The 27,888-nt window shown below is 37.0% G+C and overlaps 2 protein-coding genes across 3 annotated transcripts; both read right to left on the minus strand.

Annotated features, from left to right (window-relative positions):
- Window positions 1–405: 405 nt before the first annotated feature.
- LOC107091854 (phosphatidylinositol 4-phosphate 5-kinase type-1 alpha-like) lies at window positions 406–21,561 on the minus strand. Of its 2 annotated transcripts, XR_001481548.1 has the most exons (18): window positions 21,100–21,561; window positions 16,813–16,841; window positions 16,558–16,647; window positions 16,348–16,478; window positions 16,117–16,234; window positions 13,035–13,187; window positions 11,343–11,642; window positions 10,976–11,184; window positions 10,813–10,896; window positions 9,158–9,206; window positions 8,927–9,011; window positions 8,656–8,820; window positions 7,607–7,763; window positions 7,439–7,507; window positions 6,817–7,354; window positions 6,623–6,657; window positions 4,727–4,810; window positions 406–4,608 (listed from the first exon to the last, which is right to left on the minus strand). XR_001481548.1 is itself a non-coding variant. In XM_015386028.1 (17 exons), the coding sequence occupies exons 1-17, from the start codon at window positions 21,191–21,193 to the stop codon at window positions 4,606–4,608; spliced, it is 2,358 nt and encodes a 785-aa protein (XP_015241514.1). In that variant the 5' UTR covers window positions 21,194–21,561; the 3' UTR covers window positions 407–4,605. The 2 variants fall into 2 exon arrangements, 1 of the variants encoding a protein (XP_015241514.1); XM_015386028.1 differs by lacking the exon at window positions 6,623–6,657 and having other exon boundaries at window positions 407–4,608.
- Window positions 21,562–23,593: 2,032 nt separating this feature from the next.
- Window positions 23,594–27,542, minus strand: LOC107091856 (phospholipid hydroperoxide glutathione peroxidase, mitochondrial-like). Its single transcript, XM_015386031.1, has 7 exons — window positions 27,451–27,542; window positions 26,635–26,729; window positions 25,307–25,451; window positions 25,069–25,220; window positions 24,359–24,383; window positions 24,204–24,263; window positions 23,594–24,049 (listed from the first exon to the last, which is right to left on the minus strand). The coding sequence occupies exons 1-7, from the start codon at window positions 27,529–27,531 to the stop codon at window positions 24,017–24,019; spliced, it is 591 nt and encodes a 196-aa protein (XP_015241517.1). The 5' UTR covers window positions 27,532–27,542; the 3' UTR covers window positions 23,594–24,016.
- Between the last annotated feature and the right edge of the window lie 346 nt (window positions 27,543–27,888).

Raw genomic sequence — 27,888 nt, forward strand, 5'->3', positions numbered from 1 at the left:
GACTAAAATAGCACAGCAAAAAAAATACAGGGTGTGAGAAAATACCACATATAACATAACCATTAACATTACCTTAAAACAGGCAATAATAAAAGGCTGCTAATCATAACTATTAAATTGATGTTTTCTGTAACACTGATTTTGTTTTAAATGTCCAAGTCTGGCACATTTTTATATAGGTTTGCAAATTACTGGAATATGAAGTTTCTTACAAAAGTATTAAAACACCACATTATTATTATTATTTTTATTGTCATTTATCTATTTATGTTTTGCATTAAAAACACAGTTCTCAGTAACATTTAGCATCAGTTGGTCAAATGTGACACAAAGAAGATGAATGAAAACAAAATGGAAGAGAGGCTACAGCTAGGCTACTGTAAATTCTTCGGTGTCACACATACCCCTTTTTACTCTTAAAATAAATCAATTTCAACAATTCTCTCTTAAATTTGACTACTTGGCAAATAGAAACCACCTGTGAGTAATGTAACCTCAGTATTAACCTAGCTGTTCTGCAGCAGCTGCAAAGCTTTGCTTAATAAACCTTAGTTAACAAACAGCATTTTGAAGACCGGGGAATACAGCAAACAGGTCTTGGAGGAATTTAGAGTACAGTTAGGTTACATATTAGCGTCCAATACTTTGGATACCTGACAGAGAATGTTCAATCCAGCAGCTAAAAATAAAAAAATGTTGGAACAACTGCCGACCCACCAAAACACAGACATTCACCCAAACCTTACATACTGGGCAAAATAGATATTCAGGGTTTCAGTTGGGTGACCCAGGGTAAATCCGAAGGAGTAGCAGGAATCAAAAACTTAGTGCGAGAAATTTCTTGAGAGAACATTTATTTTTTATGCACTCAGTAGAATTAAGTAGAAGTGGTTAGACCCTTTAAATTGCTGAAAGAAAACTAAATAATTTCCCTCAACAGTTTGCCATAAGGGGAAGGCAGAAAACGTATGAAGGAAGGTCAGATGATGAGACATTGTCCTGAATGCGAAATGGAATGTGTGGTTAAAAAAAAAAACACCCTGAACAAACAGTGCCCTCAGTGAGAGACTAAGGTAGCTGCATCATGCAGTGGATGTGCTTCTCTACAGCAGGGGCAGCAGGAGGAAAATCTGCATAAGGCAGTAAAGCTGTGGTGAAGGTTTACTTTACTTTTCCCTAGACGTATAGCTAAATGGCATAGATCTAAATCTAATTAAAAATGTTGGTAGGAATTTGAAGATAGATTTTTCACTATTTGACAGAGTTTAAGTTCATGGAAATTGGAAAAAACTGTCCAAATGTTCAAAGCTGATATAAACAAAAAGTTCTAAGTGGAATTGAAAACTGGATTTATAAAAGTGTCTCAGAAAGATTGACAAACTTTTTAGATATCTAAAGAATTTCCGTTGAAGATGGTGGCCACGTGAAAAAAATGTGAAAAGATGTACAAAGCCAGCAATGTACTGCAGGTAAAACATAAATAAGTTGGCTGGTGTGAAAGGATGATTGAATCTTTTTTACCATCTGTCATCTTATTAGTAGGCATTACAGCCTTTGTCCATAAAGCAAACAAGCCATACTCACTGAAGCAATAAAGATTTCATATCATTATGTTTATGTGCATTAACCTGTCAGTTATAAGGAGGGCGGTGGAACATGGCTTTAAATATTGGCCTCATTTTTACAGTCCATCGGGATCACAAAGAGAAACAGGCCCCGCTGATGTCTTTTAATTTAGAGCACAAGACAGTGAGATGTGATTCTCAATGTAACAAAGAGAGGTCAATTTTAGATAACAAAGCAGTGTGTTGATGTATAACAATCAAGATGCAGCAACTCTGAGATCTGTTTCTTTTTAGGCACTGCAGTGCCATCTGGTGGACTAAAAGAGAAGAACATGACAGATGGTTTAACGTATTAGAAACTAACCAGCAATATTTACACAACAGTATTTTATTTCTTTTTCTCACAGTGATAATCTACAAACACTGTCGCCCACAAACAGGCGAGTTTACATGAGCTGTCTCAAACAATACAGTACAAAAGCAACTCTGGCAGGGACTAATTCTCCTCTTGATGTTTTAAAAGGTTCAAAGAGGATGTATTGCAATGTTAAGTGTCCAGAAAACTGGAAATCTTTCAGTTCTGCAAACATTATAATGTATCGTACTTCATTAAACACTGACTCAGCAGTACTGTTTTTCATACAGTCAGAGGATGAAAACAGGTAATTAATATGCAAAGGAATCTCAGTGAATTGGAATTTAAAATATTCAATGGCAGTAGTTCAATTCAATAAGTAAAACACATTTTAAACATACAATTTGATGCAATGTATTTCTATTAAGTCTTCAATGGTAATGAAAGTAAGCAGTCTGTAAAATGCCATTAGGTATTCAAATGTATGGTTATTCATCTGGTGTGTTATTGGCTGAACTGATGACCTATCAAGGAGAAAGTTCACCAGTCAATCCAAGAACTTGTGGGTTGGATCCCACCTTTTACTTAATGCCCTCTTTAGAAAGACCAACCCTCCAGTAATCCTGCAAGGATTGCGGGATAGACTACAACTACGGAAAGACGAAATTCTCTTTTCTTATGTTTTTCCTTCCACTTAATCTTCAATTAACATTGTTGGAGCCAAATGCTTGATTTCTGATTAAATATTTATTATTTCTAGTTTACTATTTTTATCTGATTTAATATGACATATATGAACATGAAATATTTTGTTTTGGAGTATGAGCCGACTTAATTATGAAATAATTAATCTCTTTAGTTGTTTTTTTGCTTCTGTGCATAATTTACGCTGTTTCTTGCCTCCGCTGCTTCATTATAGACAGATGACTGCAGCACCTGGAATATATAGAAGTTAGCTATTGGGGCCAGGTGAGCTCTTGGATTCAGGCACGCAGCCATACAGTTTTTAACCGCTATAAATTTTTTTTGGAGTGGCATAAAAAGGAACAAAATGAGCCGATATGATCTGCCTGTCATACTGTGGTAAGAAATTCTGTTTGCTTTTTGGAAAATAAAGCGTCTTGAACAAGAGGAAAGAAAGTTTGACAGCGAGTCGAACTTGGATGCTTCTGAACCAAGAGCCACACGCATCTTTATTGGAAGAATTGCGCTAAAAACATAGAATAATATTCTTTAGCAATGAACGAATGTGGTTTACGTTAAAGCTGGTCAGCTGTGTGAGCAGCATTTTCATAACTGTTTTTCAATGCAGATATTTTTTTATGGGTTCTAAATGATGGGTTCTAAAACTGAAACAATAAATCTTATTGGGTTATATATTTATTAAAGTTAACAAATCTAAACATTCAAAATGAATCATTTGATTGCACTCAATCTGTTCACTTTTTGAATTGTTTTCTGAAATATCTTGACTTCCTGCTGATTTTCTAATCTGATGAGATGCTGCTGCGTTTAATGACTTCTTACAAATACCTTTTGACAATTTCAACACAGAAAAATATAACATATGCGTCTCCCAGTCATACATTGTAGACATGCAAACACATGCAGACACAACACAAGTAGCATGTACACACCTACATGCATGTACTGCAGCACATAAAAAACAGATGACTTACAAAAGATATTTTTGACTCAATATTTCATTTTTTTCTCTATCTTATCTCAACCCTGCTAGTAATATTTGTTTTTTTACTTACATTAATATATATTTTTTCCATATTTAAATTCTTCTGTCATAATTTTCCATGACTTCATCTGAAAAAAAGCCCTAATGAGTTAATTGATAAGGCATTTTAAGCAAAACCTTTTGCTTTCAGGTCTTTTTTTTTACTACTCATCACTGGAAGAGTAAGACTGCTGTGTATGCAAAGGCTATACACTATTTCTGAGTTTTCTTTGTTTTGTTTTTTTAAATCAACCATATACACAGTTAAAGTGCTAAAATCAAATTAAACAGAGAAGACTCCCTTCTAGTGAAAAGCAGATGCACAAAGAAGTCCGGGCTAATTACAAGTGAGTCAATAGGAGGAATCGATAACACATATTGCATAGGCAGAGTTAGAGAAAGGAATGTTTGAACTACCTTGCTTAGGCTGCTCTCCCTGCAAACAATCTGCATGCACAGATTTCTGGTCTTTTGAGAAAGATTTGGTTTCAATTCAAATCTACGACACTTTGTTTATGTTACTGGAGTAAAATCAGTTTGATTCTTGAGCATGATTATCATATTATATCTCATCATACATCATATTACAAGACAGAGTTTTAACACAAACACCAAAATCGTTCACAGTGCCACTAAGCTGATTATACCTCAGGATTTATATTTCCCCTCTTTGTTTTTGGACAAATTGTCCTGTGAGGCTATAATATAGTCTTCCACCATTTTAGCAGTAAATCTCCCTGTACATAGTTTTTTTAATGCATAATGCAAAGCTGCACTCTTTCAGCTGAATGTCTGATGATAAGATTTACTGTAAGCAAAGCAGACTCCTACATGCAGCTTCAGCAGCCAGCAGTAAATCATCAGCGTCCCGCTGCCTTTATCATTAAATCCTCCCAGCTTTTGTGTGTGTGGAGAAAGCCTCTGGCTCCGCCCACCGTTAGTGTCTTCGACTGAAATTACTGAAGGAGGAATAGAGATGATTAATATCAGATAGAGGAGAGAGAAAGGGAATACATAAATCATTTCCTCTGGTATTTTTAGAGATTACTGGGAATCATGAATGGACTGTTGACTTACTGTTTCACTATCCACATCTGAGCCTCTTCTGGACTCTGAGCTGCAGTGAAAAGGTGAGAAAACACAGCTCTGGTCCTCCTGAGTCTGTGGTTATAAAAATATCCAGCAGGAGGCAGAAAAACAAGAAAAAAGAAAAGGTGAGTTTTAGGGAAAGGTATGAGAAAAAAACACATTGTATACATATAATCCAATAAAGCTGCACTGTGCTTGTGTGTAAGCTAGGTCCAAAATAGTTATTCCACTTCATGTTAATTTGAAATCCAAGTAGATTTGTCCTCTTAAAGTAGTTTAGTATATTTTAAAAGTTTAAGGAATGGCTCAGGATTTTTTTAAGGCATCCTCTGCTAAAAGTAAAATAGTCTTTTTCCAGGAGAAACAAAATGAACTGGCCCCAGAAGCTGAAGCTGGAGGCTATTCTAACAGGGGAAATGACTAAAGCAGAATTCAAAAATAACTCGCATAAAAAAGTGAATATGGATTAGGCAAATGTTACATAATCAACTTTGAAATATAGTTTATCTTCAATTTTCATTAGGTAGAACTTTCGGGCAGATGCCAAAGATTATTCACACAGGAAATGGAAGTATAAAATAGTGTAGCCCCAGTGATGTCTCTGTATGATACACATCTGCATACCAGGAAAGAGGATGTGAAGCATTTCTAATCAAAATAAGTCTATTTTAAAAGTGTCAAAATCTATGAAAATATTCTTATGTTAAATTGTTATCAGATGTTTTTTTTTTTTTACATTGCTTCACTTTTATATTTAGCATTTACTCTTATGAGAAATGCTCTATATTATTTTTTCTCATAATATCACTAGTTGTAGCCTACATCACATTCAACCTTAATTTGCGATTTAAATAATGATTACATTTTGTTTAAACAGCAAAGATAAAGATGTTAAAAAGGTTCATAAATTCATATTGCCATAAATGTCTGTTGGTTTTGAGATTTTTTGAGTTTTTTTAAAGAAAGTTTTAGATGAGGAACACTTTTGATTTGGATTGCTGGTTGGTCTGAGCACCAATGACCAAAGAATGTGTAAAAATGAAGACATCGAAATAATTATCTACTGGAGGTTAACTGTCTATAAAAGGCCTTAAAAAATCCTGAAAATTTTTTTTAACAGCTTTTCACCATTTTATAACCCTAATCATTTTATTGACTTTAATATGTACACAGTGCAACTTTATTAATTAGAGTTAAAACCAAAAGAAAAGGAAAGATCCCAGCTTCTAAGTTACAAAGCCAATGCATTAAGGGGTGTCTATAAGTCGATTTATGGTGATATTAACCAACTACACCTACTGTGGATATATTTTACATTATGCATCATCCATTCTTTACTGCTGATGGTGGAAATTGAAAGGCTGATAGATGCATTTTTCTGCAGCCATCAGCAGCAAATAATGCATGACAAAAAAATTTGTTTCTGCCACATTTCCTGCAGAATCATAACAATGAATATGAAAACGATCCCTCTCAAATGGGGAGCAGCAATGCTATATCTTCCCCTCTTTAGGGCTGCTATAGCTACCTAGCTTGCGACTTACGTTGTAACTTGAACTAGAGTTAAGCTTACGACGACCGAGAACTGGAGAGTACACCCAGTATCTTCCGTCTGCATACTGATGGTTGGACACACAGATGAACAAATGAGGTATATGAAATGGTTAGACGGTTACACAGAAAAAAAGAGGAGGAGTATAAAATAACTCAGACCGAGACAAGACAGTGAAAATGACTGAAGGAATAAATGCAGATTGATGGAAAGACTTTCATGCTGAGCAGCTTATTCTTAAGTTAGAAGCAGGCAAATGCTTTTATTTGAAAATAAAAGTTAAAAGCAGAAAGGACAGCTCCCATAGTGCGTGCAGACAGAGAACTTCTCACCATCATAACTCTACCACGCTATCCTGACTGGAGCACTGCAAAAGATCCAGTAGATCATACATAAACCAAGTTATCTTCCCTACCTGGCCTCGACTGATTTAGAACAATATGTGATCATGACCTCTCATTTGATTTTGGTTCATTTTACTTCCTGAATTGTTTAAAAAACAGAAAGAACTGGGATAGAAACTTACAAAGTAAATGTCAGAAACCTGCACCTCCGCATCCAGCGAACTGTGGCTGCTGGACACCGAAGGTTCCTTTTTCGACGGTGCTTCCTGAGGCAACTGGGGGGTTGAGGGGACAGAGGAGGGAGGTGTTGATGGAAGATGCTGAGAGGGGCTAGCAGATGCGGGGTGAATGGGAGTGAAAGCTGAGGCAGGAGTGTGGCTGGAGGAATTCGAAGACAACCCAGCATGCTGAAGAGATTGTGCAGCTGAATCAGAGGTTGTGGAGGAAAGAGTTAAAGACTGAGCTGCTAACGAAGAGGTGAGTGGTTTGGTAGACGGACGGATGGATGAAGAAAGTGTAGCAGATGACTGGGCAACACATTGAGCAGAGGAGGAGGATGACGCAAAGGACGGAGGAAGGGTGGCGGAGGAATATGCAGAGGACGAACAAGTAGAACTGGGGGTGGATGAAGAAACTGTGCAGGTCTGATGGCTGAGTGATTGTTGGCTGGAAGACGTGATTCCTGTCCTCTGTGTGAGCTCCGTGCTCTGTGGGATCTTGCTGTATGAGAACACACAAACAAATCAAATACTGCAAACAAAAAATTGGGACATTTTACTGTGATTTTTTTGGTTATGCACATACCTGAGCTCCACCTCCACAGTTATGGTGTCCTGACGTTCACTGTGGGCAGCAAGTGGCTCTTTTTGGGATCTTTTTAGGACAAAAGGGAACACACGGTAAGATTGCACATTAACAATGAATTGGTCTCACATGATGCAACTAATGACATGTAAACCAAATATTTCTGACCTGACTATGTTGGGTGAATGCATTGGCCTTCTGAAGCGCGGATGCTCTGGAGTGTCGAACGGGGTGGTTGGTAAAGAGTTGTCAGATGACAGAGTGGTTGCAATAGATGCAGTCGTTGCATCTTCCAATGATGGGGGGGTGCAGGGTGGCTCTTTGCCTAAATGCAGCAAATTTACAATATTAAAATCATATATTTCTACACCTTTTGGTTCCAACAGTAAAACTGTACACACGTTTTATATACAGTTCTGACTGGAAGCATAAAGTAAACCAGCTTTATTAAATCTCAATGTAGTTTCAATGTTTGTTGAGGATAATTTTCCAGTTTGAACAATCACTTGTGTTGCAAGCATCTAGTTGTTGATATGAGATGAAATAATAAAAAAAAAAAAAGAAATCTGGAGGAAGTTCTCCAATAGAGCAGTAGATAAAAGAGGCACCGATCATGATTCTGCCCCCACCGTGCCCCCACGTTGCACCACTTCTCTTTTAGTGGTGCAACGTTTGTTACATGGACTCATCCCAACATACGTTTGGTCACTGTAGGCAAACACATAAACCTTAACCTCATCTGACCGTACACTGTAAGATTTCTGCATAAATTTAGCTCGTCAATTGCTAAGCCTTAAGATGATGATTTTGGAGTATAGCTCTCTGGACAGCAATACTGGTGTTCCATGTTTTATATGCTTAAAATGTGCTTTTCCTGAACATCTTAAGCAATTTCCTTTCATCTTAGTGTATCAGCGTGAGTCAGAGAAGAAGAAGACAGCTATGCCAGTTAACACTGATTTTGAAATGAATCAGGCATTTTGGTTAGCCTTTTCGGTTATTTCTACATCACAGATATGTTAAAAAGTTATTTCAGCTGAATACTCAACAGTAAACCTTTGGGGTTAAAAGTATTCAAAGGCGAGAAATAGATGTGTTCAGGTAATCAAATTAGAGTGAAAAACAAAAGTTATGGGTAACATTTAAGTATTGCTGCTTTACTGCAATTTACATCAAAGCTCCTATTCAGAATTGGATGAGTCTGTAGGATAACATACCGTTCTCCTCTACTATAGAGAAGCTGCGGATTCCTCTCAGGTTCTCCAAGTTCTCCAGGTTCTCCTGCCTTTCTTCAGTGAGTGAGGGACGCTGTCCAGCTCCAGCACTGTACTTGGATGAGGAGAGAGCCCCTCGGCCTCTCTTAGATGGAGATGGTCGTAATGCTGGAAAAGAAGGACGTAATTTACCTCGAAACATTGCTGGAATATTAAATACTTATATCAGTAATAAAAAAAATGAAGGAGAAATAATCTGAATTATGGAACTCACAGCAGCTTTTCCTGAAGACAACTGTGCTACAGAACTTAAAGAACCTCTCTGCATAAAAGCTAGGCCTGTGGACGGATACTGTGTCCTGTTTGTAAAAGACAACCAGTGTTTATAGTTAATTACAGCTTCCCAAAAACAATGACAATGGAAAGAACACAGTTAATTAGTTTGTACAAATATATAGCTTCATGTTGATCGGTGAATTAAAGCAGCCACATGAAAGCAACTTACTCCATCGTGGATCAGAGACTTCCAAGAGTGTTCCAGTTTTTTAATCAATCTGTCAGAAAAGACAATTACATTTAATTATAGACTTACACAGAAGCATTGATGCTCATTTTAAACTAGTTAAAGAATGGGTTATTATTTATTCCCTTCCATTTCCTTGCAGTATTTATTAAAGTAATATTCAAATCAAATGATAAAAAACACAGTGACATGTTGCATCCAGATACTTTATTGTTAAAAGAAGTTTTACAACATTAAATTCTTTTTTTTTTTTTTTTTACAAATAGAAGTGCTAAAAATCTATCAGCCATTTGTATTCTGATAGAGTTCTATTAGTCAGAACTCTAAAGAACCTTCTGTTGCTGCAGTTACATCTTCCAGTCTTTTGGGTTATGTCTACACCAACTTCTAGGACATCACAGTTTTGCCCATTTCCTCTTTGCAATAGAGCTCATGTTGGGTCAGATTTGGTACAGAGCATATATTAACATACAATTTAAAGTCTTTAAGCACATTTTTAATGGTATTTAGGTCTTTTTTTAAGGAGGACATTCTAACACCTTAATGTACCTTGCAACCCTGGCTCTTTGTTTAAGCCTAAATTTCAATTCCATCTGAACGCATCCATTTCCAAAGGTTTTCCTCCTCCTGACTTGTGGTGGACTACTAAATTATTTATATTCCTTTCTTTCATTAATCTTTGTTACATAAATAAAACAGAGATTTACCAAGTAGAGATCTGATAGCTATACAAAAAAAAATTTTCTAAGGGTCTCTCACGCTCAGGTTCTGATCTTGTGGCCTGTCGATTTAGCTGGCTAACTTTCCTGGTTTGTTGAGCCAGACTCTCTCTGTTTTTTGATTATGTTGACAGCAAGATAGACGAAATGAGGATTTAGTTTCAAGTCCTCCTTTAAGCTTTCCCACAACTTTATCCTGACCTCTTTGTTGTGCTTTTTAATTTGCAAATTCTTTGTTCATAAATGGTCTTATCCATAAAGCCTTTATAGAACAACTGGATTTATTCTGAGATTAGATGGGATTAGATGCCATGCAGAGGTGACTTTTAAAGGCACCTGGTTGCACTGGATTTAGCTTAAGAGTATTAGAAACAATCATGAGCATTTTGGGTAGTTTCTTTTTTTCTACCTTATTCACTCATATATCAAATGTTTATTTATTATATCAAATGTTTATTTATTTATTGACATTCAGATGTATTTCTCTGGTTAAACCCACTGTGGTTATATATATTTTCTAACCATAAATGAAAATATAATGAAAGAGACCTTAAACTCAAACTGCATACTGCACCCCAGTATGAAGATTCAGTGACAGTTTAAGGGGAAATCAGGATGTCAAAAAATCATTCTTTAATTACCACTATCTTTTATTCTTCTTCTTATTATTATTATTATTATGTTCAGAAGCCTAATAAGGCGTTAATTGGATTTAGTGTGAAATGAATAAAGTAAAACACAAAAGCCACTGTCACTTGAAAACTGACTTTAGACACAACTAATTAACTTATTTAAACTTGCACTTTTAAACTAGTATGTTTTGTCTCTATTCTAAAGAAGAAAGAAAAACGGTGCAAAATATGATTCTAGTCAACTCTTTATGTGATTAAAATACAACAGATGTGCTGGTTTCCATACCTGTAGGACTGCAGAATGTCAATAATCCCAATGAACAGAAGGAGGCGCTCTCCCTTACTTCCCATAGCTGGAATACCTCCCATACTAGACAGGAAAAACAAATTGCCACCAGGTTTAAATACAGTAAGAATATTACTATGAATGTTATGAAATAGGAGCTTACGTGTCATCATGTTCCAGGGTTTCCCTGCATGTGGTCCCTCCTTGTATGGACTCTATAGCAGTGGAATACAGAGCCCTCTGTCCTGAGGGCTTCTTCTCATCACCGCCTCCTGCTGGTGATCCCTGGGACTGATTTTGTTTCTCTGCTAGGCTTTTGTTATGGATGCCAAGCAGCAAACTGTAATCCATAATTTTAAAGCTCTCCAGAACCTACAGTAAAATAAGGTGTGATCAGACATGTTTTCTTACAACATAAATTAAATGTTTTGCAAGAGGTTAAATGTAAGTTTCTGTATTAGTCATTCTGTATTTTCTTCTCCTTTACAGTATTTATTATGTACCCTCCCTCCCTTTGCTTTCTTTCTCACCAGGCAGTCTCTTTGCAAAGTTTTGACCAAAGCGTTGTACGTTTCCTGATCCAGCGTGAGGCCCTCAGGAATGTCACACAAAAAATCCAGATCTTTAAATGTGGGTTTGGACTTTTCTCTTTCCTTCTTGGATGCTTGCCTCTTGTACGTCGAGCCCTTTAGGTCAAACTTGAGGTGCATGCAAACCGAGCGTGGCAATATATTGTTCATCACAATTATTCGAATGTTCTTGCCTCCACACTGGATGCAGTAGAGGCCAAAGAACTTGGGCAGCAATGTGCGAGGGTTCTGGTTCAAGTTCTGGAAGAAGGGTTAAAAAAAATAGACAGAAAAAGGAAACAGAGCATATTAGTGGTAATTGGCTTTTGTCCCGCTGGCGTTTGCACCTGCCAAAGAGTGTGACTCCATCAGACCACAGCACAGGCCTGAGTGCATGCTTATCTCCTGAGAACTGAGCATGTATGTGAGCTTTAACCTATCACAAAGTCACCTACTGATGTCACACCTGACTGAGAGCCAGCACCGGGGGTGGATAAAGAGGATCAACTGGACTAGAAGATTCTCCACTTAAGTATGAGGATTGTACACAAACAGCCCATGGTCTATGGGCAGCTACTGTAGAAATTATAAATGCTACATTTCGAGTGACATGAAAAAATATCTGCTTAGTTTAATAAGCAAATATTTCATCCCACTCTATTTTTATGGATCAATAAACAAACTGAAATATCAGACAAACATATTCGCAATTAACTCAAACTGCACTTTATAAATGGTGATAAACAAATTAATCAAGGGAGAAAAAGCTACACCCACAGAGCTCTATGTGAAATTGGTTCTGTCACCTTTGGCATCGACTGCTTTCATGCTTTTGTGATAACTGGCAGTGAGTTATATTGAAGGAATTTTGTCGCAATTGTATTTTAATTCTGCTGGATCTGAGTTATTTTAGCCCAAATACGTAGCTTATATAAGAACATTTTACAGTTTTAAAGGTCAGACTTTGACTAGGACTCTCCAAAACCTTTATTTACGTTTTTTAGTCATTTAGACTTGGCTATTGCAATTCTTGGTTAAAATTAAGATTATGATTAGATAGGATCCCACTTCTCTTCAAAGAGATGAATTCATATGTTCTGAAGCAGCAAAGTAGGCCTCGACCTTCAAACTACTACTACTATGTTTGACCCTAAGTTCCCCTTTTGTTTCATCAGTCTAAAGAGACTTTTTTCAAAAACTCTTTTGGATCTTTTAGAAGTTGCTTCACATGTTGTTGTGGTTTCTTCTATGACTTCCTGGATGAGTAATAATGTAACTATTGGTAGAGTTCTGGTATGTTAATTTTTAACCTACTTCATGTTGTCAAGCAGACTCTATTTCATCTTTTTTCCTACCAGTCAGGCAGGTTAGCATTACGGCCTGCAGAAGATATACAGTAGTTCATTATTTCATTTATAAATCAATCGAGAGGGGTCATTTTTACCAATGTGCAGGTGGCTTGGAAAACCTTTTCCTACTGATATGTCTGTCTGATTTAAATTGCTTTGATAATATAGAACATGTAATTGGGACAAAGAAGTGGAAAGAAAATAAATATGTAAGGGGTCAAATGATTGTTTATGGCACTGAATCTAAAGATAAATTTCAGAATCCCATTCAGAAAATGTTTCAAGAGAACTACTATTTTCTTACCATATAATATCCAGGGAGTAATTTCTGCAGAAATTCAGCTTCCTTGTGCAGGACAGTTTTGATGATAAACTCGTCATCACTGGTCACATAGAATATGGAGCCGCTCGCTCCCGGATTACTCAGCTCAATCAGTGGCTCATTACACAGCGAATACTAGACAGAGAGAGAGAGAAAGGAAAAACGGATTAGAATTTGATCTATCAAGTCTGTCGCTTAGGTTTACATCATGGGAAAATACAGTATAAACACAAGACCACTGTTTTATCTGCTTAAAATGAATAAATTATCATTTTCAATTTAATGACATCAACTACAGTTTGTTTTGGGGTAACAATCAATGTAACTTTTCTGTATTACTATTCAAAAGAATCAAAATAGCGCTACAAAGTCAGGAGCTTTTGTTTTAAATAAATAGAGAAAACAGCTGATTTTTAAGCCATGGTATCACATAAATATTTAACGAAGGAACAATAAAACAAAGCACATGTTCAGTGGGTTTTTATTGTTCCATTTATAAATTTGCTTTATGTTATCTTTAATTATCTACACAATGGTCAAAATATACACTTACATTCAATCAAATTCAAAAATACCTTAAATGTTATCATAAACACACATAAAACATTAACACTTACTTTCCTAATAACCTATTATTAAAAAGCTATTAAGAAGTTGCACCTTAACCACAGATATTCTTAACGATCTACAAACTCCTGTTGCAAAGAAACCTAACTTATCTTTATAGACAAAACGATATGATTTGTTCAAATTGGTTGTTCTCATGGCCAGCACTCGATTTTTAGGCATTGTGCACATATTTTCATTGTACTTGAAGTCTTGTTGGCCAGTATTTTCTAATTCTAATGGAGTTTTAATGTGTTTTAAGTTGCTGTGAGTGAAAAACCAATCTATTTCCAAATATAGCCCATCAACTTGTGCTTTAAGAAGCAAAAAAGAATCTATAGAAAGTCTTCCTCATTAATTATTAAACAGGCTTTATGCAATGTACTAGTTCTCCAAAATGGAGGAGCCATTGTGTGTTTTCCAAAATTGTCTCCTCTGACCACAAAGCTGTTGAACTACAAGGCATTTGGTCAGTCTGTTTCTTTCCTGACCGGGTTTTCTCAGTCCATGGACAGTATATCTAGTGTTCCAACAGCCTCCTTTGTGTCTATTAAGTATTTTCCTCTATGTTTATCTCAAGCAATGCAGTCTGGGTCAAGTCATTAAAATGTGACTAACTTGTGTGCTGCAGAACAACACATCAAAACCAGTTCTGGTGTGGAAAATGCAAGGTAACATTAGTACAGACACCTCGAACAAACAAATGCAATACAGTATCAATGCTTACTCTAACAATCTTACCATAAATGAATTAATTGGAAAGGACATTGAGACTTAAGCTAAGAACAAACAAAGGTTGAGATATATGTAGTTTGCAAAATGTACTCATTGTGAGTTACTAGAAAATATTAAACTCCTGCTCAACAGGCAGAGCAACAGCAAGAAGATAAACAAAAATGTCAGTTGTGGAGAATCCACTGTCTCAAAGGAAGGCTTTTCTCTGTTAATCCCCTTAGCAAGGCCGGATGCTTCAACGTACGGCTGTCACTATGTATATGGCCACGGTTCACCATGATATCCATGATCCCCAAAGGCTTGTGCAAGAACACTGCTATGAAGATTTTCATGAGGAAATGTTTGCATGCACCTATGGACTCTTAAAGGTCATCAGTTTCTTAGATTTTAACCTCCCAGTTGCCTCAGGAAGCACCGTGTACGTCGAAAAAGGTCTATCACATAGTTACAAATGATACTACAAAGCTATTTACTGTATAATATAGTATAGACTAAAACTGCACTCAGTGTAATACAGTAAGGTTTTTACCTTATAATCGTTTGCAGCTAAGTATTTTTGTGCAAATAAAGAGCATTTTGGCGGATTTTATCTGGTTTAACATTAACCACCATCCAGAAATATAAGAACACAGTGCCTGTTGATACTTCACTACAAAATATTGGAATAAATTTACTTCAATTTATGTTGCTCAGTTTTTTTCACCCATTTCACTCATATTACCCTCAGCAAACAATATCTATCTGATTTAGGTCTAGTGTTTGATTGGATCATTCTTAAAGATAAGTAAGAGTTGGACCTTTGCCTTGTCCTTTTGACTCTACACATACATTGTCTGCTATTGTACTGGAAAAATAACCCTTTTTTCATCCTCAAGCCTTTTACAGCCATTCACCAGTTTTCTTTTGAGCTTCATCTGTATTTTGCTGCATATCTCTTCCTGTGAACTCTAATAAGTGTTGCATCAAGGCCCAGTTAATCTACCTTCTTTCATATGTTCATTGTGTCTACGTGACTTGAAGAGGACAAAGCACCATGCAAGACGTGAAGATTCACCTGTTATAGAATTTCTTTTTATGAATCTTTTTTCCTGACACTGTTTAATAAAGGCCAGTTATGAGTTCATAATAAATATTTGTCCTGCCAACATCCTCCCACCTGTTAACTCTGACATTATAACTGCTTCTCTAGTTAATGCTCTTTTTTAGCAACCTTTCACTTTAGGTGGATAGCCATGTATCAGTAGGTATACTGTTGCGTCACACTATATTTATTTTCAGATGATTGGTTAAACAGTGCCCTGTAAGGTGCTAAAAGCTTTCCCTCACTGGTTTTTAGGATTTTTGATTCAATTAATGTTCCCAAACAAACCTTTGAGGCTTTCACAGAACTGCTGGATTTATACTAAGACTAAATTGGGCCAATTAAACAATTTAGATAAACTAGATATATAATAGTACTTTAGCAAGATATGTTTTACTTATATTTAGGCTGTATAAAATTCGTACAACACCTTAAATAGTTGATGTTTTTGCAAAAAACAAAAAAGAACAGATAAATTAAACTTACCCTTCACATAAAATCCAAATTACCGGTAAACACAGTGTAAGACTGTTGCATGTCACTTTAAAAGGACACACAGATATATAAATGCTTGTAAGGAAATATATAACATAATCTGTGTTTTATACTTGCTTGGATTATAATCTGTGTTATAGACCTTACCAGGTAGTCGTCTGGTCGGATCCCAAACAGCTCCCTGAAGTAGCGGAAAGCCACGGGGGCGTAAGTTTTAAACCTGAAGTCCGGGTAGTGATGAGCCGGAGTGAGGTTGCTACCTTCACTAAAAGAGACATTTAGGACTTATATTATACTAGATCTGATATAATATTTAATATGGTTTGAAAGTTACAACAAATATAATTTTATGCAACACCCCAGCACACACACACACACCTTGGGAAGAAGATGCTCTCCACCACATAGAAATCCTGCATGAGGACATCTCTCTCAGGCTTGGAGCTGAGGTTGCCAACTGTGTATCCGATCCCCAGCTGGATTGCCCCTCTCAAGGCAGATGAGGTGGTCTGAAGGTGGAGAGAATCTCACACATTTCAGAAAACAAATATGAATGGAAAGAGAATTTTAAATAAAGCAAAAGCTCACTTTTTTGTATGTTGTCTCTCCATGGGCATCTACTCTCCTATGGCCAATCTTCTTCTCGCGAGCTGGTTCCGTACCAAACAGGGATGGCATCTGAAACCAGAAACAAACAAGGGAAAGCCATTGTAACTGTGACAAAGACAACGTCTAACGCCCCATAAAGTTGAGCTGAATTGTGAAACAACTCAAAACAGTAGGTAGAATAAACCCAAAGGACAGATGAGAAGGACAGGTGTATCGCGTGAAGTAGCCTCTCACCTCCGTTATTTGAGCTTTCTGGGTTGAATCTGTAGACACAGAGGAGAGGAGGATCAAGAAGTGTCTAAATCAATGCATTATTTAATGTTATTTGTTATTTAATGTGTTATGGCGGCTCTAAATTCAAGCTTGTGGTGTTGATGAATGTCACCAAAGTACAAGCACAAAGAAGGGCAACAGGCTTTCCAAGTGGCTGTAATTTTACCACCATAGGTTATAATTTCCTAAAAGCGATATTTACCAGCAGTTGCATATAGCAGCCGCTCTAAATAATACCTTAACTCCAAAAGGGTCATTTAACAATGTTACGTTACCCTTGCTACGGAATAATTGGTGTTTTAACTCACCAGAAGAAGAGTTCAACAACAACAGGTTAAGGTTTTGTTTAGGTTTGATGATCCAGCAAAACTGATAAAAATGAAAACAAATAAAAAACTAGAGCAAAAGGAGCCAGAAGCAAAATCTCTCACAGCCTTGAGGTCTTCTGCTTTCTATATCTGGATCAGTGAGATTTGTAGATTTGTACAGGCAAGGTAAAAACTCTATTGGATTGACTTCCTCCCTAATCTGAGAGCTACCATTGGCTGGGAACTGCAGATCACATCAGCAACCAATCACTCCTAAGGATTAAAAAGAATCTTTCCACCAGACACGGGAGACCCATGCTGTCTGTGTATGCGTTGGGCTGTTAGACAGGAAGAGGAAGTTTATCAGAAATAGACATCACGCTATGGTTCTGACTACTTGGAGTATAGCCTTTATGCTAATTTGTAGTTTGCTATATGTAATCAGGAGGAAGATGAGTTCTGCTAATGAGCAGGGCTAATACATATTGAAGCCTCAAAAAGTTAACACAGCAGAGACTGCAGAAGATAGAGCCCTCACTAAAGCAGGGCAATGTAAAATAATTTATATTGATTTCTTTTTGTTTTTTTTTGTTTGGGTTAGTGGAAACAAACACAGTCATTAAACAAATTAAATGTTTGCATTAAATAAATTCAATTAAGATACAACGTGTTTATACAGCTGTAGGTCCGAATCCATATCCCAAGCTTTGGGCATCTCGTTGAGTAAACTTTATTATCTAAAAAAAAAAGAAAAAGTGTTCCATCTAAACAAGAGCATTAAAAACAATCCACTTTTTTTTTTCCAAGTTTGAAGACGTTTCGCTTCCCATCCAAAGTCCAGTGGATTGTTTTCATTTTCTTTTTTTGGAATGACTATGATCTGGATGACTGTGAATCTTTACCAGCATAATAGCTTTCAGCATTAATCAGATAAGCAGCCAAGATTTCCTTTTTGTTAAAAGGACAATTAGAATTCATGAAGTCCACAAATCAGACCATGGATGAAATATGGCAAAAGCAATAAATCATTGACAGACCATGAAATGTCTCATGTAAAGTTTCCACAAGTTATGTTAGGGACTCAGCAAACCGCTGCAACACAAAGATTTGGTCAACTGAGACTATACAAAGAAATCACCCTGAACACACCATGCCCAGATTTAAACATAGTGATTGGAGCATCATGATGTGGAAATGTTTTCCTCAGCAGGGAACTGGTCAGGAAATCAAACAGGGAAATCCTAAGAGAAACCTGTTGGTAGCTTCAAGAAGGGTTGGAGGTTCTAACAGGACAATATTCTACCTACAACCAGATTTTAAATTGAATATAATGTTAAAATATTCTAAAATGCAAACCAAGGCAGACTAATTAATTGCATTAACAATATACCTACAGTTACAAAAAAAAACAACAACACATAAATCACTGAGGTATTCAGGTCACATTTAACAATGTAAACATCACATTGTTTTTTATTCTATTCCAGTCCTCTTGTTGCGGTTGAGTAGGTTTACAGTGGGTTTGACACCACACAAAAGAGAAGAGATTTGCAGCTAGCAAGCAGATTTTGGCATGCAAGCTAGATGTAAGCACTATTCAACAAACAAACGTGGACAAAATTGTTGATGCCCCTCATTTAACACAAGAAAAAACCACAATGTCACAGAATTTACTTGAATCTCACAAAAGTAATAATAAATAAATGTCATATGAAAATAGACAAATGAAAGTCAGACATTGCATTTCAGTCCTGCTTCAACAGAATGATTATAGAAAATAAACTCATGAAATACGCCTTGGCATAACTGATGGAACGCTTAACCTCTTTTTTTTTTTTTTTTTTGTACAACCATTTTGAGGCAATCACTCTATAAAACAGAGCTGTGTGAAGTATTAACTGAAGGCGGCAAACCAAAAATTCAGCCCACAGTTTTCGCTTTTTTTGTTAAAACTAAATGATCCTTTAGGCTTACAATAATACACTACTTGGCGCTGGTCTATCACATTTAATCTTCTGTTTCTTGGTCCTTCAGGGAATAACTCCTTGTTGGTTGGGTGCTGGCTTTGAAATTATGTTGACCTCAAGTTTAAGACTGAATTTGAATTTGTTGCGTAAATTATAGTTGTATTTTCTATAGCTTTCACAGATAGTGTGCCAACAATTTCAGGGAAGCCTACAATTTTGGGTATATTTACCAAATCTAGTGTTGATCCAAGAGATATGTCTTTCAAAATCATCTGGTACACATTTTTGTCCCAAATTAATTCATATGTACCCGGCTGCATGGTACTACAGTTTGTAGCACTGTTGCCTTGCAGCAAGAATGTTCTGGATTCGATACCCAGCCCTGGGTCTTTCTGCAAGGAGTTTGCATGTCCTCTCTGTAAATGCATGGATTCTTTCTGGGTACTCCAGCTTCGGATCCTCCAGTCCAAAAAAAATGACTGTTAGGTTAAATGGCTTCTCTAAATTGCCCGTGTGTGTGTGTTTGTGTGTGTCTGCATGGTTCCATGTCTTTGTCTGTCTCTGTGTTGTCCTGTGACAGACTAGTGACCTGTCCAGGGTGTACGCCTTCTCTCGCCCGCAGACTGCCAGAGATCAGCACCAGCCCAACCTGACCCTAACAGAATAACTGGGAGAAGATGGATCGATGGACTTTATATATGGATTCCTCAATGTAGTTCACATCAAAGCTAACAATAAGCTACTTAGCAGACTGGCGTCTAGCCATAGTAGGTCAGGGGTGACAGGGTGACATAGAGTTCAGACATTGAGCGAAGTGCAGAAAGAGACAGTGTAGTAGGGAGTGTGGGGAAGTAGTACAAGTTATAACAGCTGTTAAAATGACCAAAGTATTTTGATCAAAATAAGTTTTAAAAAAATTCTACTGTAATATATTGGTTTTGTAAGAACAATTAGAACTTTAACTTAAAAAGGCAAGATAAAAATGCATAAGTAAATATGTGAGTATGGTTATTTGGTATAAAATTAGGTGATTTGTGTTTATTGGATTAATTTGCTTTGCTTTAGTGGCCCACTTTAAGCAGCTTTACCTAAAAAAGCCTTTTACTTTTTTTTTTATTCATCAGAGTGCCAACACCTGTAACCTGTAGATTAATGCTGGGACAATGGGTGTAGCGCAGGAACACAAACAATCTCTGTGGGATTAGGGTCAGAGCAGAATAAATGTCACTGAGCAGCAGGTAGCAAACATGCAGTGATCACTGTCATGTTTATGTTGAACATGATGACCCACTAGTGGAACACTCAGTTTCAAAATGTATGCACAAAAACAAAAAATAAACTAGCGGCAGCCCAAGGATAACACTATAATACCACACTTTGGGACTTTTGAAATGTGTCCTGAGGGCCTGAGTATGTGTCATAGTAAAGAGGATTAAATATGCCTCTTATCAGCTGTGGAAATGGCCGTCTGTAGCTATGACATTTATGCATCACTGAACATAACCATAGATGTTGATTTTCACAAGAGCCCTCTGCAGGTGTTTATAATCTGCTTTACTAAATAAACAACAATGCACAGCCATGCACTTATTTGCAGCAAATCAAATGATGATTAAAGTGTGATTTGTTTTAAAATGTGCTATCCTTCAGATTGACATATTTCAGAGATTATAAGAATTAAAATAATACATATGCAGTCATATTTCCATTTATCTTGCATAGTGTGTGCACAGTTGACAGCAAAGCAGCTCCATCCTCATAAAGCTATCTTTGCTCATCCAAAAAGGCTGTGCGTAAACATCCCCAAACATGCAGCTTTCACAGCCACTATAATTACTGCTGCAGTGAATTCAACATTCAAAACGTTGTGTTCACCTATAGCCTATTTATAAACTGTCAAAACCCAACATTACATATACCAAAACCTGCTGTGAGGTTTGGATTTTTCGGAACCCATAGGCTGCAGTACCTACCGGTGTCCCCGAAGTCAAGCTGCAGGCTGGATCCGGCGGCCCCTGCGCCTGTAGGGCTCCCATCATCCCCGGTGGCCGCATTCCCTGAGTCCATATCCCGATGCGCAACCCTGTCAGCCTCTGCAGGAATGAGCGGCGGTGGCTAAACGGCAGCGCTTCTCATCTTACTTATTTCCCCGTTCAGCTGCACAGACATCACTCCGGTCAATGTGTTCAGTCGCTGCATTTTATTTATTTATTTTTGCAGGCTGCTTCGCTCACAGCCAGCGGTGCTGATCCTCTCCGCCTGCTGTGCGTCATTCTCCTCCCTGCATCAGCTACATTTGCTGGACTGGACCGTTTATTTTTTAAATAATAATTACATTTTTTTTAAATAAAAAGATAACGTTTTGGGCAGTGGCGTAACGACACAACAATAGGCCCGTAAGCAACATTATATGGGTGGGCCCATATGAAGTATAACACTCTGGATTACCCAGAATTCTAAGTTCTAGTGTAAAAGATAAAAATACTCAGATACGTCGTTCTTTTAGTATCTTTATTGCGGTTTCAAACATATATGAGCGGTTTTTTTTTATCAACCATCTAATGAAATATACAGTTATTAACACAGTAATTAAAAGTACCACTATCTGCTTTGCTATTGGTATCGTGTTTAAACGGCTCACCGTCCTGTTAAAGTCTGGCATATGTTGGGGTATAAATAAGTTCCTGTCAAAACTAAACGCGATAAATTAGGTTTAGGAGAAATTTATCAAATCATTACATCTGCAATCAGACCTCCTATTCCATAAATGTGAAGGGTGCCCATAAGCACCTGCAGTTTCTTCTTACTGTTTTTTACACCATTGGTTTTGGGTCTTGCGGCTATTATTGATGCTAACAGGGGCATACTTTTTTTTTCTTCCGAATAGAGGAATTTATGGAACCTGCTGCATTATTCTATATGAACTTCATCATCCAAACCAATATCTTATTACTGATTCGTCATCAACGGATACCTTTAAAAACCTGTTTTGAGATCAAACATGTCCAAACAACACCAGAAAATCTTTATGAGGGTGGCCAGGCAATAACAAATGAACACTGAGGGGTGGCCGAAAGTATATCCAAGACCTCATGGTCAATCTACACTTTTCCAACAGGACAATTAACAGGCAAAACATCCATATTTTCCCACAGCCTTTGCTAATAAATAGGCAAATATATTCAAATATCTGTTCTTCCCACATAAAAGGTATAGTGGATAAAATTCTTTCAGGTTTGAATTTTGGGCAAACATCTTTTCCATTGTAATTACTTACCTACTTTTATCAGTTATCATTCTGCATAAAATTGATATTTACAAGTACTAATTTCTACATGACTTGCAGACATAATTTTCTCTTTACTCCATAAAACACAACATCTAGTTCTGCTCAAATTCTGTATTTATCATCTTTAATGTAAGTATATTGATGTGCATATCACATTGTATTTGTTAATATATGAAAAATTAAAATGTTTTGAATATTCTACTTGAGAGTATTACTGCTGTCACCATCAGTAGAGAAAAATAAATTGTAACTAGCTCCGCCCCTGAACAACACGTCATGACCAAATCCACAAAGTCATTGCTTTGGGACTTCAGTAAAGTAAAATAAGAGTGATTACCTAGAAATGAAGAACTCAATGATGGAACAATGGTGAACCTTTCCAGGAGGCCAGCTTACCAACCAAAATTATTAGAAGAGCATGGTAACTTATTCAAATTGTTAAAAATATATATATATATATATGCAGTTTAAAGCAAATACAGAATATTAAATGGTAAGTCAAAGAGCAGCAAAAAATTAACTAACAGAAAACTAGTCAATTTGCCAAGAAGAGATTTTAACTGCTTTTTGGTTTTCAGGTTCCTTTATCCCTCTGAATTATAATCAGGTCTTCGATGAAAAGGCCCGTGGATTCCAGAACAACTGATTGGCTGCCGGCTGGAGAGTTGTCTGGATTCAGATCAGTTCTGAAAGATAGCCTGCTTTATGCAGGTTGGCAGGTCCAGTTTTGTGGTACCGGGAAGTCAGGGTTAAAGCTGAAGTCATCTCACTATCCCAGTAATCCTGCACTGTGCTACAAACCCCACACTGCTCCCCAGGCGCCGCACAATTGCGGCCCACTGCTTCCCCAAACGGATGGGTTAAATGCAGAGTTCGTTTTGTTGCTCTGTACTTGTGACAGAGTAAAGACAATAGAAAAGCCTGAAAATTTGAACAAAATGGCCTAGTCAGTCTCAGCTGAAAACCTCAATTTAAGCAAAGTCATGCTAGAAGCCATTTCACAAATTAAAACATGTTGAAGCCAAAAGAAATGCACTATGCCAAACATTTTAACTTGAGATGGTTTTGGCCTAAATCCATAACAAGGTTAAGACATTCAAAGCCATCTAGAAAAGCTGATCTCCACTGCAAATCGCATCTACCCATAGACTGAACGTAATAATCAAACAAATACAATGCAGTTCAAAACTTCTTTATTATTTTTATATCTCATTTCATAAATTACCAGTGTGAGTCTCAACAGGGAACATAGACAACAAGTGCAAACTAAGCTATCAGTAGCTTGACCAAAAGCTTATTTATTGAGGTCATTTATGTTCTCCTAAAACTAATGACAGGCAGGAAAAGACAGGATTCTATTGCCACTGGAAAAGGGAATGACTGATTTTAGAGTAATAAATGATGCAGTTGGTTTAATAGTTTTCCTCTCACATGGTTTTACAAGGCATAAAGTGGGCTTTTCTGGAAATAAGTTGCACGCTGGGTCATCAGGCCCTGTCCACCCCAAGGATGGGTTTACGGACAGGTCCGTCACAGGTCCAGATCCACCCACACAAATACCCCGAAATCCATTTGAGAGGAAACAGGAGCACAGTGCAGATTTACATGTATGTTGGCAAATCCTTCTCCACCTCCTGCAAAGAGAAATATGTTTCAGTGTCAAAAAAATAGTCAGCCATGAACAGATCCATTTATTGCTTCTTATCATTCATCATGTAACAAGTCTAATGTTAGATGGGGGAGATTTGCTTTTGAACAGAAATATGTAAACACAGCTGAACAACTTACGCTTGGATCCTCATTGGGACCGTATCTCTTCACCACCTCCCCTTCCTTATTTATCAGAAACTAGAGGAGAGAGATCACTCAGAGTTAGGCACACTTGGTTGAAGACTAGCTTTTAGAAGTAAACTTCTTTTCCAATATTTTTTTTTTCAAATTACCTTAGTAAAGTTCCACTTGATGTTGCTGTTATTGGAGGAGAAACATATGCGTTACATCCCAGTTTTTATAGTAAAGCATAGGCAACCCTAATTGCATACACGACTCTTAAAGACTGGCATATTAACAATAAGTATTTGTGTGTGTTACATTATACTATAGTACTTTATACTTCAGTTTAAAACCAATCTACATTTTAGAAGCTCTCCTGCTTCAGTATACATGATTTTACAACTTCTGAAATGATCTGTATCACATTTTTCAAAGCCACTTATTTAGAACAATGAAGCAGAGAATCACCTATAACAGGGTTACGTTTGCGCCCCCTTTTTTCAAAAAGGAACACTACCGCAGGTCATTAATCCTGCTACAACCGGACTCTAAAATGCAACACTACTACAGCAATAACTAGTCACACACATCTATATAAATACCCAAGTAAACACCCTGTGCAATAATCCTGTATAACAATCCTAGTATTTAAAAAAAAAAAAAAAAAACACACAAAAGCTGTATATATCCCATGCACCTTTTTCTTCCTTTGGCACTTTCTTCTACTTTGACTATTTGAGCTGATCAATAAAGTCAATCAATCAATAAGTTTTCTGAAATAGTGACTTAGACATGGCTAAAGTAGCAGAGTTCTGTGAAAGGGTATTTTGCACATCTTGGATTTTAACATTGACCTCTCAAAAAGTAGAAAATGACTTACTTTGAAAGAAATCCTTTTCCTTTGGGTTGTGCTTTCATCCATTTCCACAGAGGGTGAGCGCTGTCACCATTTACATCAATCTTACTGAAGAGGTCAAACTCTGCATTGTAACCTTTGGCAAACTCTTTAATCTCCGCATCTGTCCCCGGTTCCTATATCACACAGCAATGAAAAATAATTAATAAAAGCAAGACCTTTCAAAGAGGACATGGCCCAACATCGGTTTCTCATGCATCACCTGTCCTCCAAACTGGTTGCATGGAAAAGCCAGGATGCGTAAACCTTTCTCAGCATACTTGGCGTGCATTTCAGCAAGCTGAGTGTAGTTTACCTTCGTCTTTCCTCATTTAGAGGCAACATTTACAATAATGCAAACATATCCCCTGGGAGAAAAAAAATAAAAAAGTTAAAAACAGTTATGCCAAACCCTCTGGCACTGAGTTATCAAACATTACGGCTATTCTTAAACCCCAATATATTAGGTGCCAAAGCCGCCGAAAAGAAAAGTTAATTTTTCTTTAGAGACACTAAAAGGGGAGCAACAGATATGGTAACAATTCAATAGTTGTACAACCAATTTAATTGGTTAGCAGATGCTGGATTTTGGCTTGAAATTGTCAGTAATTTATCTTTCAATTTTCAGTTTGTGACTATTTGAGGACCAAAATCATTCAGAATAGACTCACCTATCCCTTTAAGTAAATAACAACTTAGGAATAAACTTGAGAATGGCAAGTAGCCCATGACTTATTTACATTGAAGATTTGTAAAATGCAAATACAGTACCTAAATTTAATTTTGCTGGAGGTCAAGGCATGAAGGGAAAATTTAAGCCAAAATAGGTACATTACATTACTGCAAGTCTAAATAGTAGCCCTTGCCATCTAAACCACTTGATTTGTGATTGATTTCCAGTTTAAACAATTTATCACACTGTAAACAAACAGAAAAGAAAATGTTATCAGCTTTTCCCACATGATGGTACTATTAGAATTACAGCCAAAATATTTCACTGATCTTTTTGGACAATTTTTTTGGCCGACCCGAGGAGGTAGATCCTCAAAATAATTTCTTGTGAATTTATTTCTTTAAAAATGGACTGAAATCAATTCATAGAAGAAAGAACATGCTCAATTAGCCTGTGCAATGCTCAAGCATCTTTAGAAATGGGAAATTGTGGCATGTGTGTATTTGAACTAAAAGGATTTTTGTGAATTTTTGAAAGGACCCACCTTCTCTGCTTTAAAAAACAAAAAGCACATGCACAAACCAGTTCCTGAGAGGGAAAGCCTGTTGAACGCATGTGAGAGCGTGCACGAGCACCTCATTCTCCTCGTGCAAGCTCTGTTTAAAGGTTGCCGTTTGCATTGCTCATACAAGCTTTCTTTCCAAATGAAGATTTGCAATGTTTCCACTGTCAATCTCACCACCGGTGGACGGCCTTACGCAAACATATCACCAGAATGATTGACAACTAGGAGGACCACTTATTTAGATGATCCACCCTGAGAAAAAAAACAAAAACATCCTCAACTAGAACTTTAAAGTTATGTATGCATGCTTCACCTGTATTTTTCCAGAGATACATCACCCCCATCAATGTCCTTGGCAGAAAATTCATAGATGGACTTAGCACTTTGCCAGTCGTGAGCTTGAGCACACTGGTACATAAAAAAAAAAGAATTAACATAGGCACAGAACATTGGCCCTGCAATAACTAAAGACAAAGATATGTGAGGGTTGAAGTCTAAAATATAGGGGAAAGGGCAGCGGTGTGATTAAGTAATTGGATGAATCATAATCCTTAACAACGCTCCTGAATTTCCGCACTATGGCCCATTTGTGTTATCATCCAACCAAGAAATTAGCAGATAAAAGCGATTAAATGGAAAAATCTGTCATTTGGCACTTAGTGTAGCTCTTCAGCACCTGAAAGTCTTATTTGGTATATAGTATTAATAATAAACAGACGATCTTTGTTTTGTTTTGTCATCTAAAAAAGGATAAAAGCAGTTTTAACGGATTATATAAGCCCTTCCTCTAAGCAACAACAATCAAGAGTAACGCTGCCGTTATGCGCAGACTTTACGCATATTATTGGAAGATATAATTTAATATCATTGCTAAGATAAAACCTCAACCACAGCCCTAAGTATGTGGCATTTATATGTGGGAGAGCTTTGCTGCTACTGCAGCGTTAGCTAAAGCTAGCTGTAATAACGTCGGACCCATTTGTCTGCTGCACCACAACCAAACAAGAAAAGCCCTACATATGACCTACATGTGTCTAAAGCGCTAAACTAGTCGCTAAAGCTACTAAAAGCACCACTTTTTACCCAGTGCATGAAAAAGACAAATATTTCAGGCCTTATGTCTACTCACCATGCTTCTAACGAACCCTCTACTGCCGACCAAGCCCAACAGAAGTGTGGGACGCAGCCACATAGCTGCTGGTATTATCATGTGACCGAACAGTCCCTCCCCTTTCACACTATCTTAGCCCCGCCCACAGGTTCCCATAACGGGTCTTTAAGAAAAACAACCCTAGGCTATTAACGGATGTGTAGTGGTACGGAAGAGGATTAGGGCCACTGAAAAAAAAAAAAAAGAAAAAAACAAGTTAACTGATTTTTTGAATCATATTTCAGTTTAAAATGGGAAAAAGTCAGAATTCTGAGAAAAAAGTCAGAATTCTGACTGTAGTCTCATAATTCTGATTTAATCTCATAATTCTGACTTTACTGTAATCAATCAATCAATCTCTTTATTTAGACACAATTATGGTCCATAAATAGACAAAAACAAGGACAATAATAAAAA

This window comes from Cyprinodon variegatus, unplaced genomic scaffold (genome assembly GCF_000732505.1).
Source record: "Cyprinodon variegatus isolate N-32 unplaced genomic scaffold, C_variegatus-1.0 Scaffold355, whole genome shotgun sequence".
In the NCBI taxonomy this organism is placed as follows: Eukaryota; Metazoa; Chordata; class Actinopteri; order Cyprinodontiformes; family Cyprinodontidae; genus Cyprinodon; species Cyprinodon variegatus.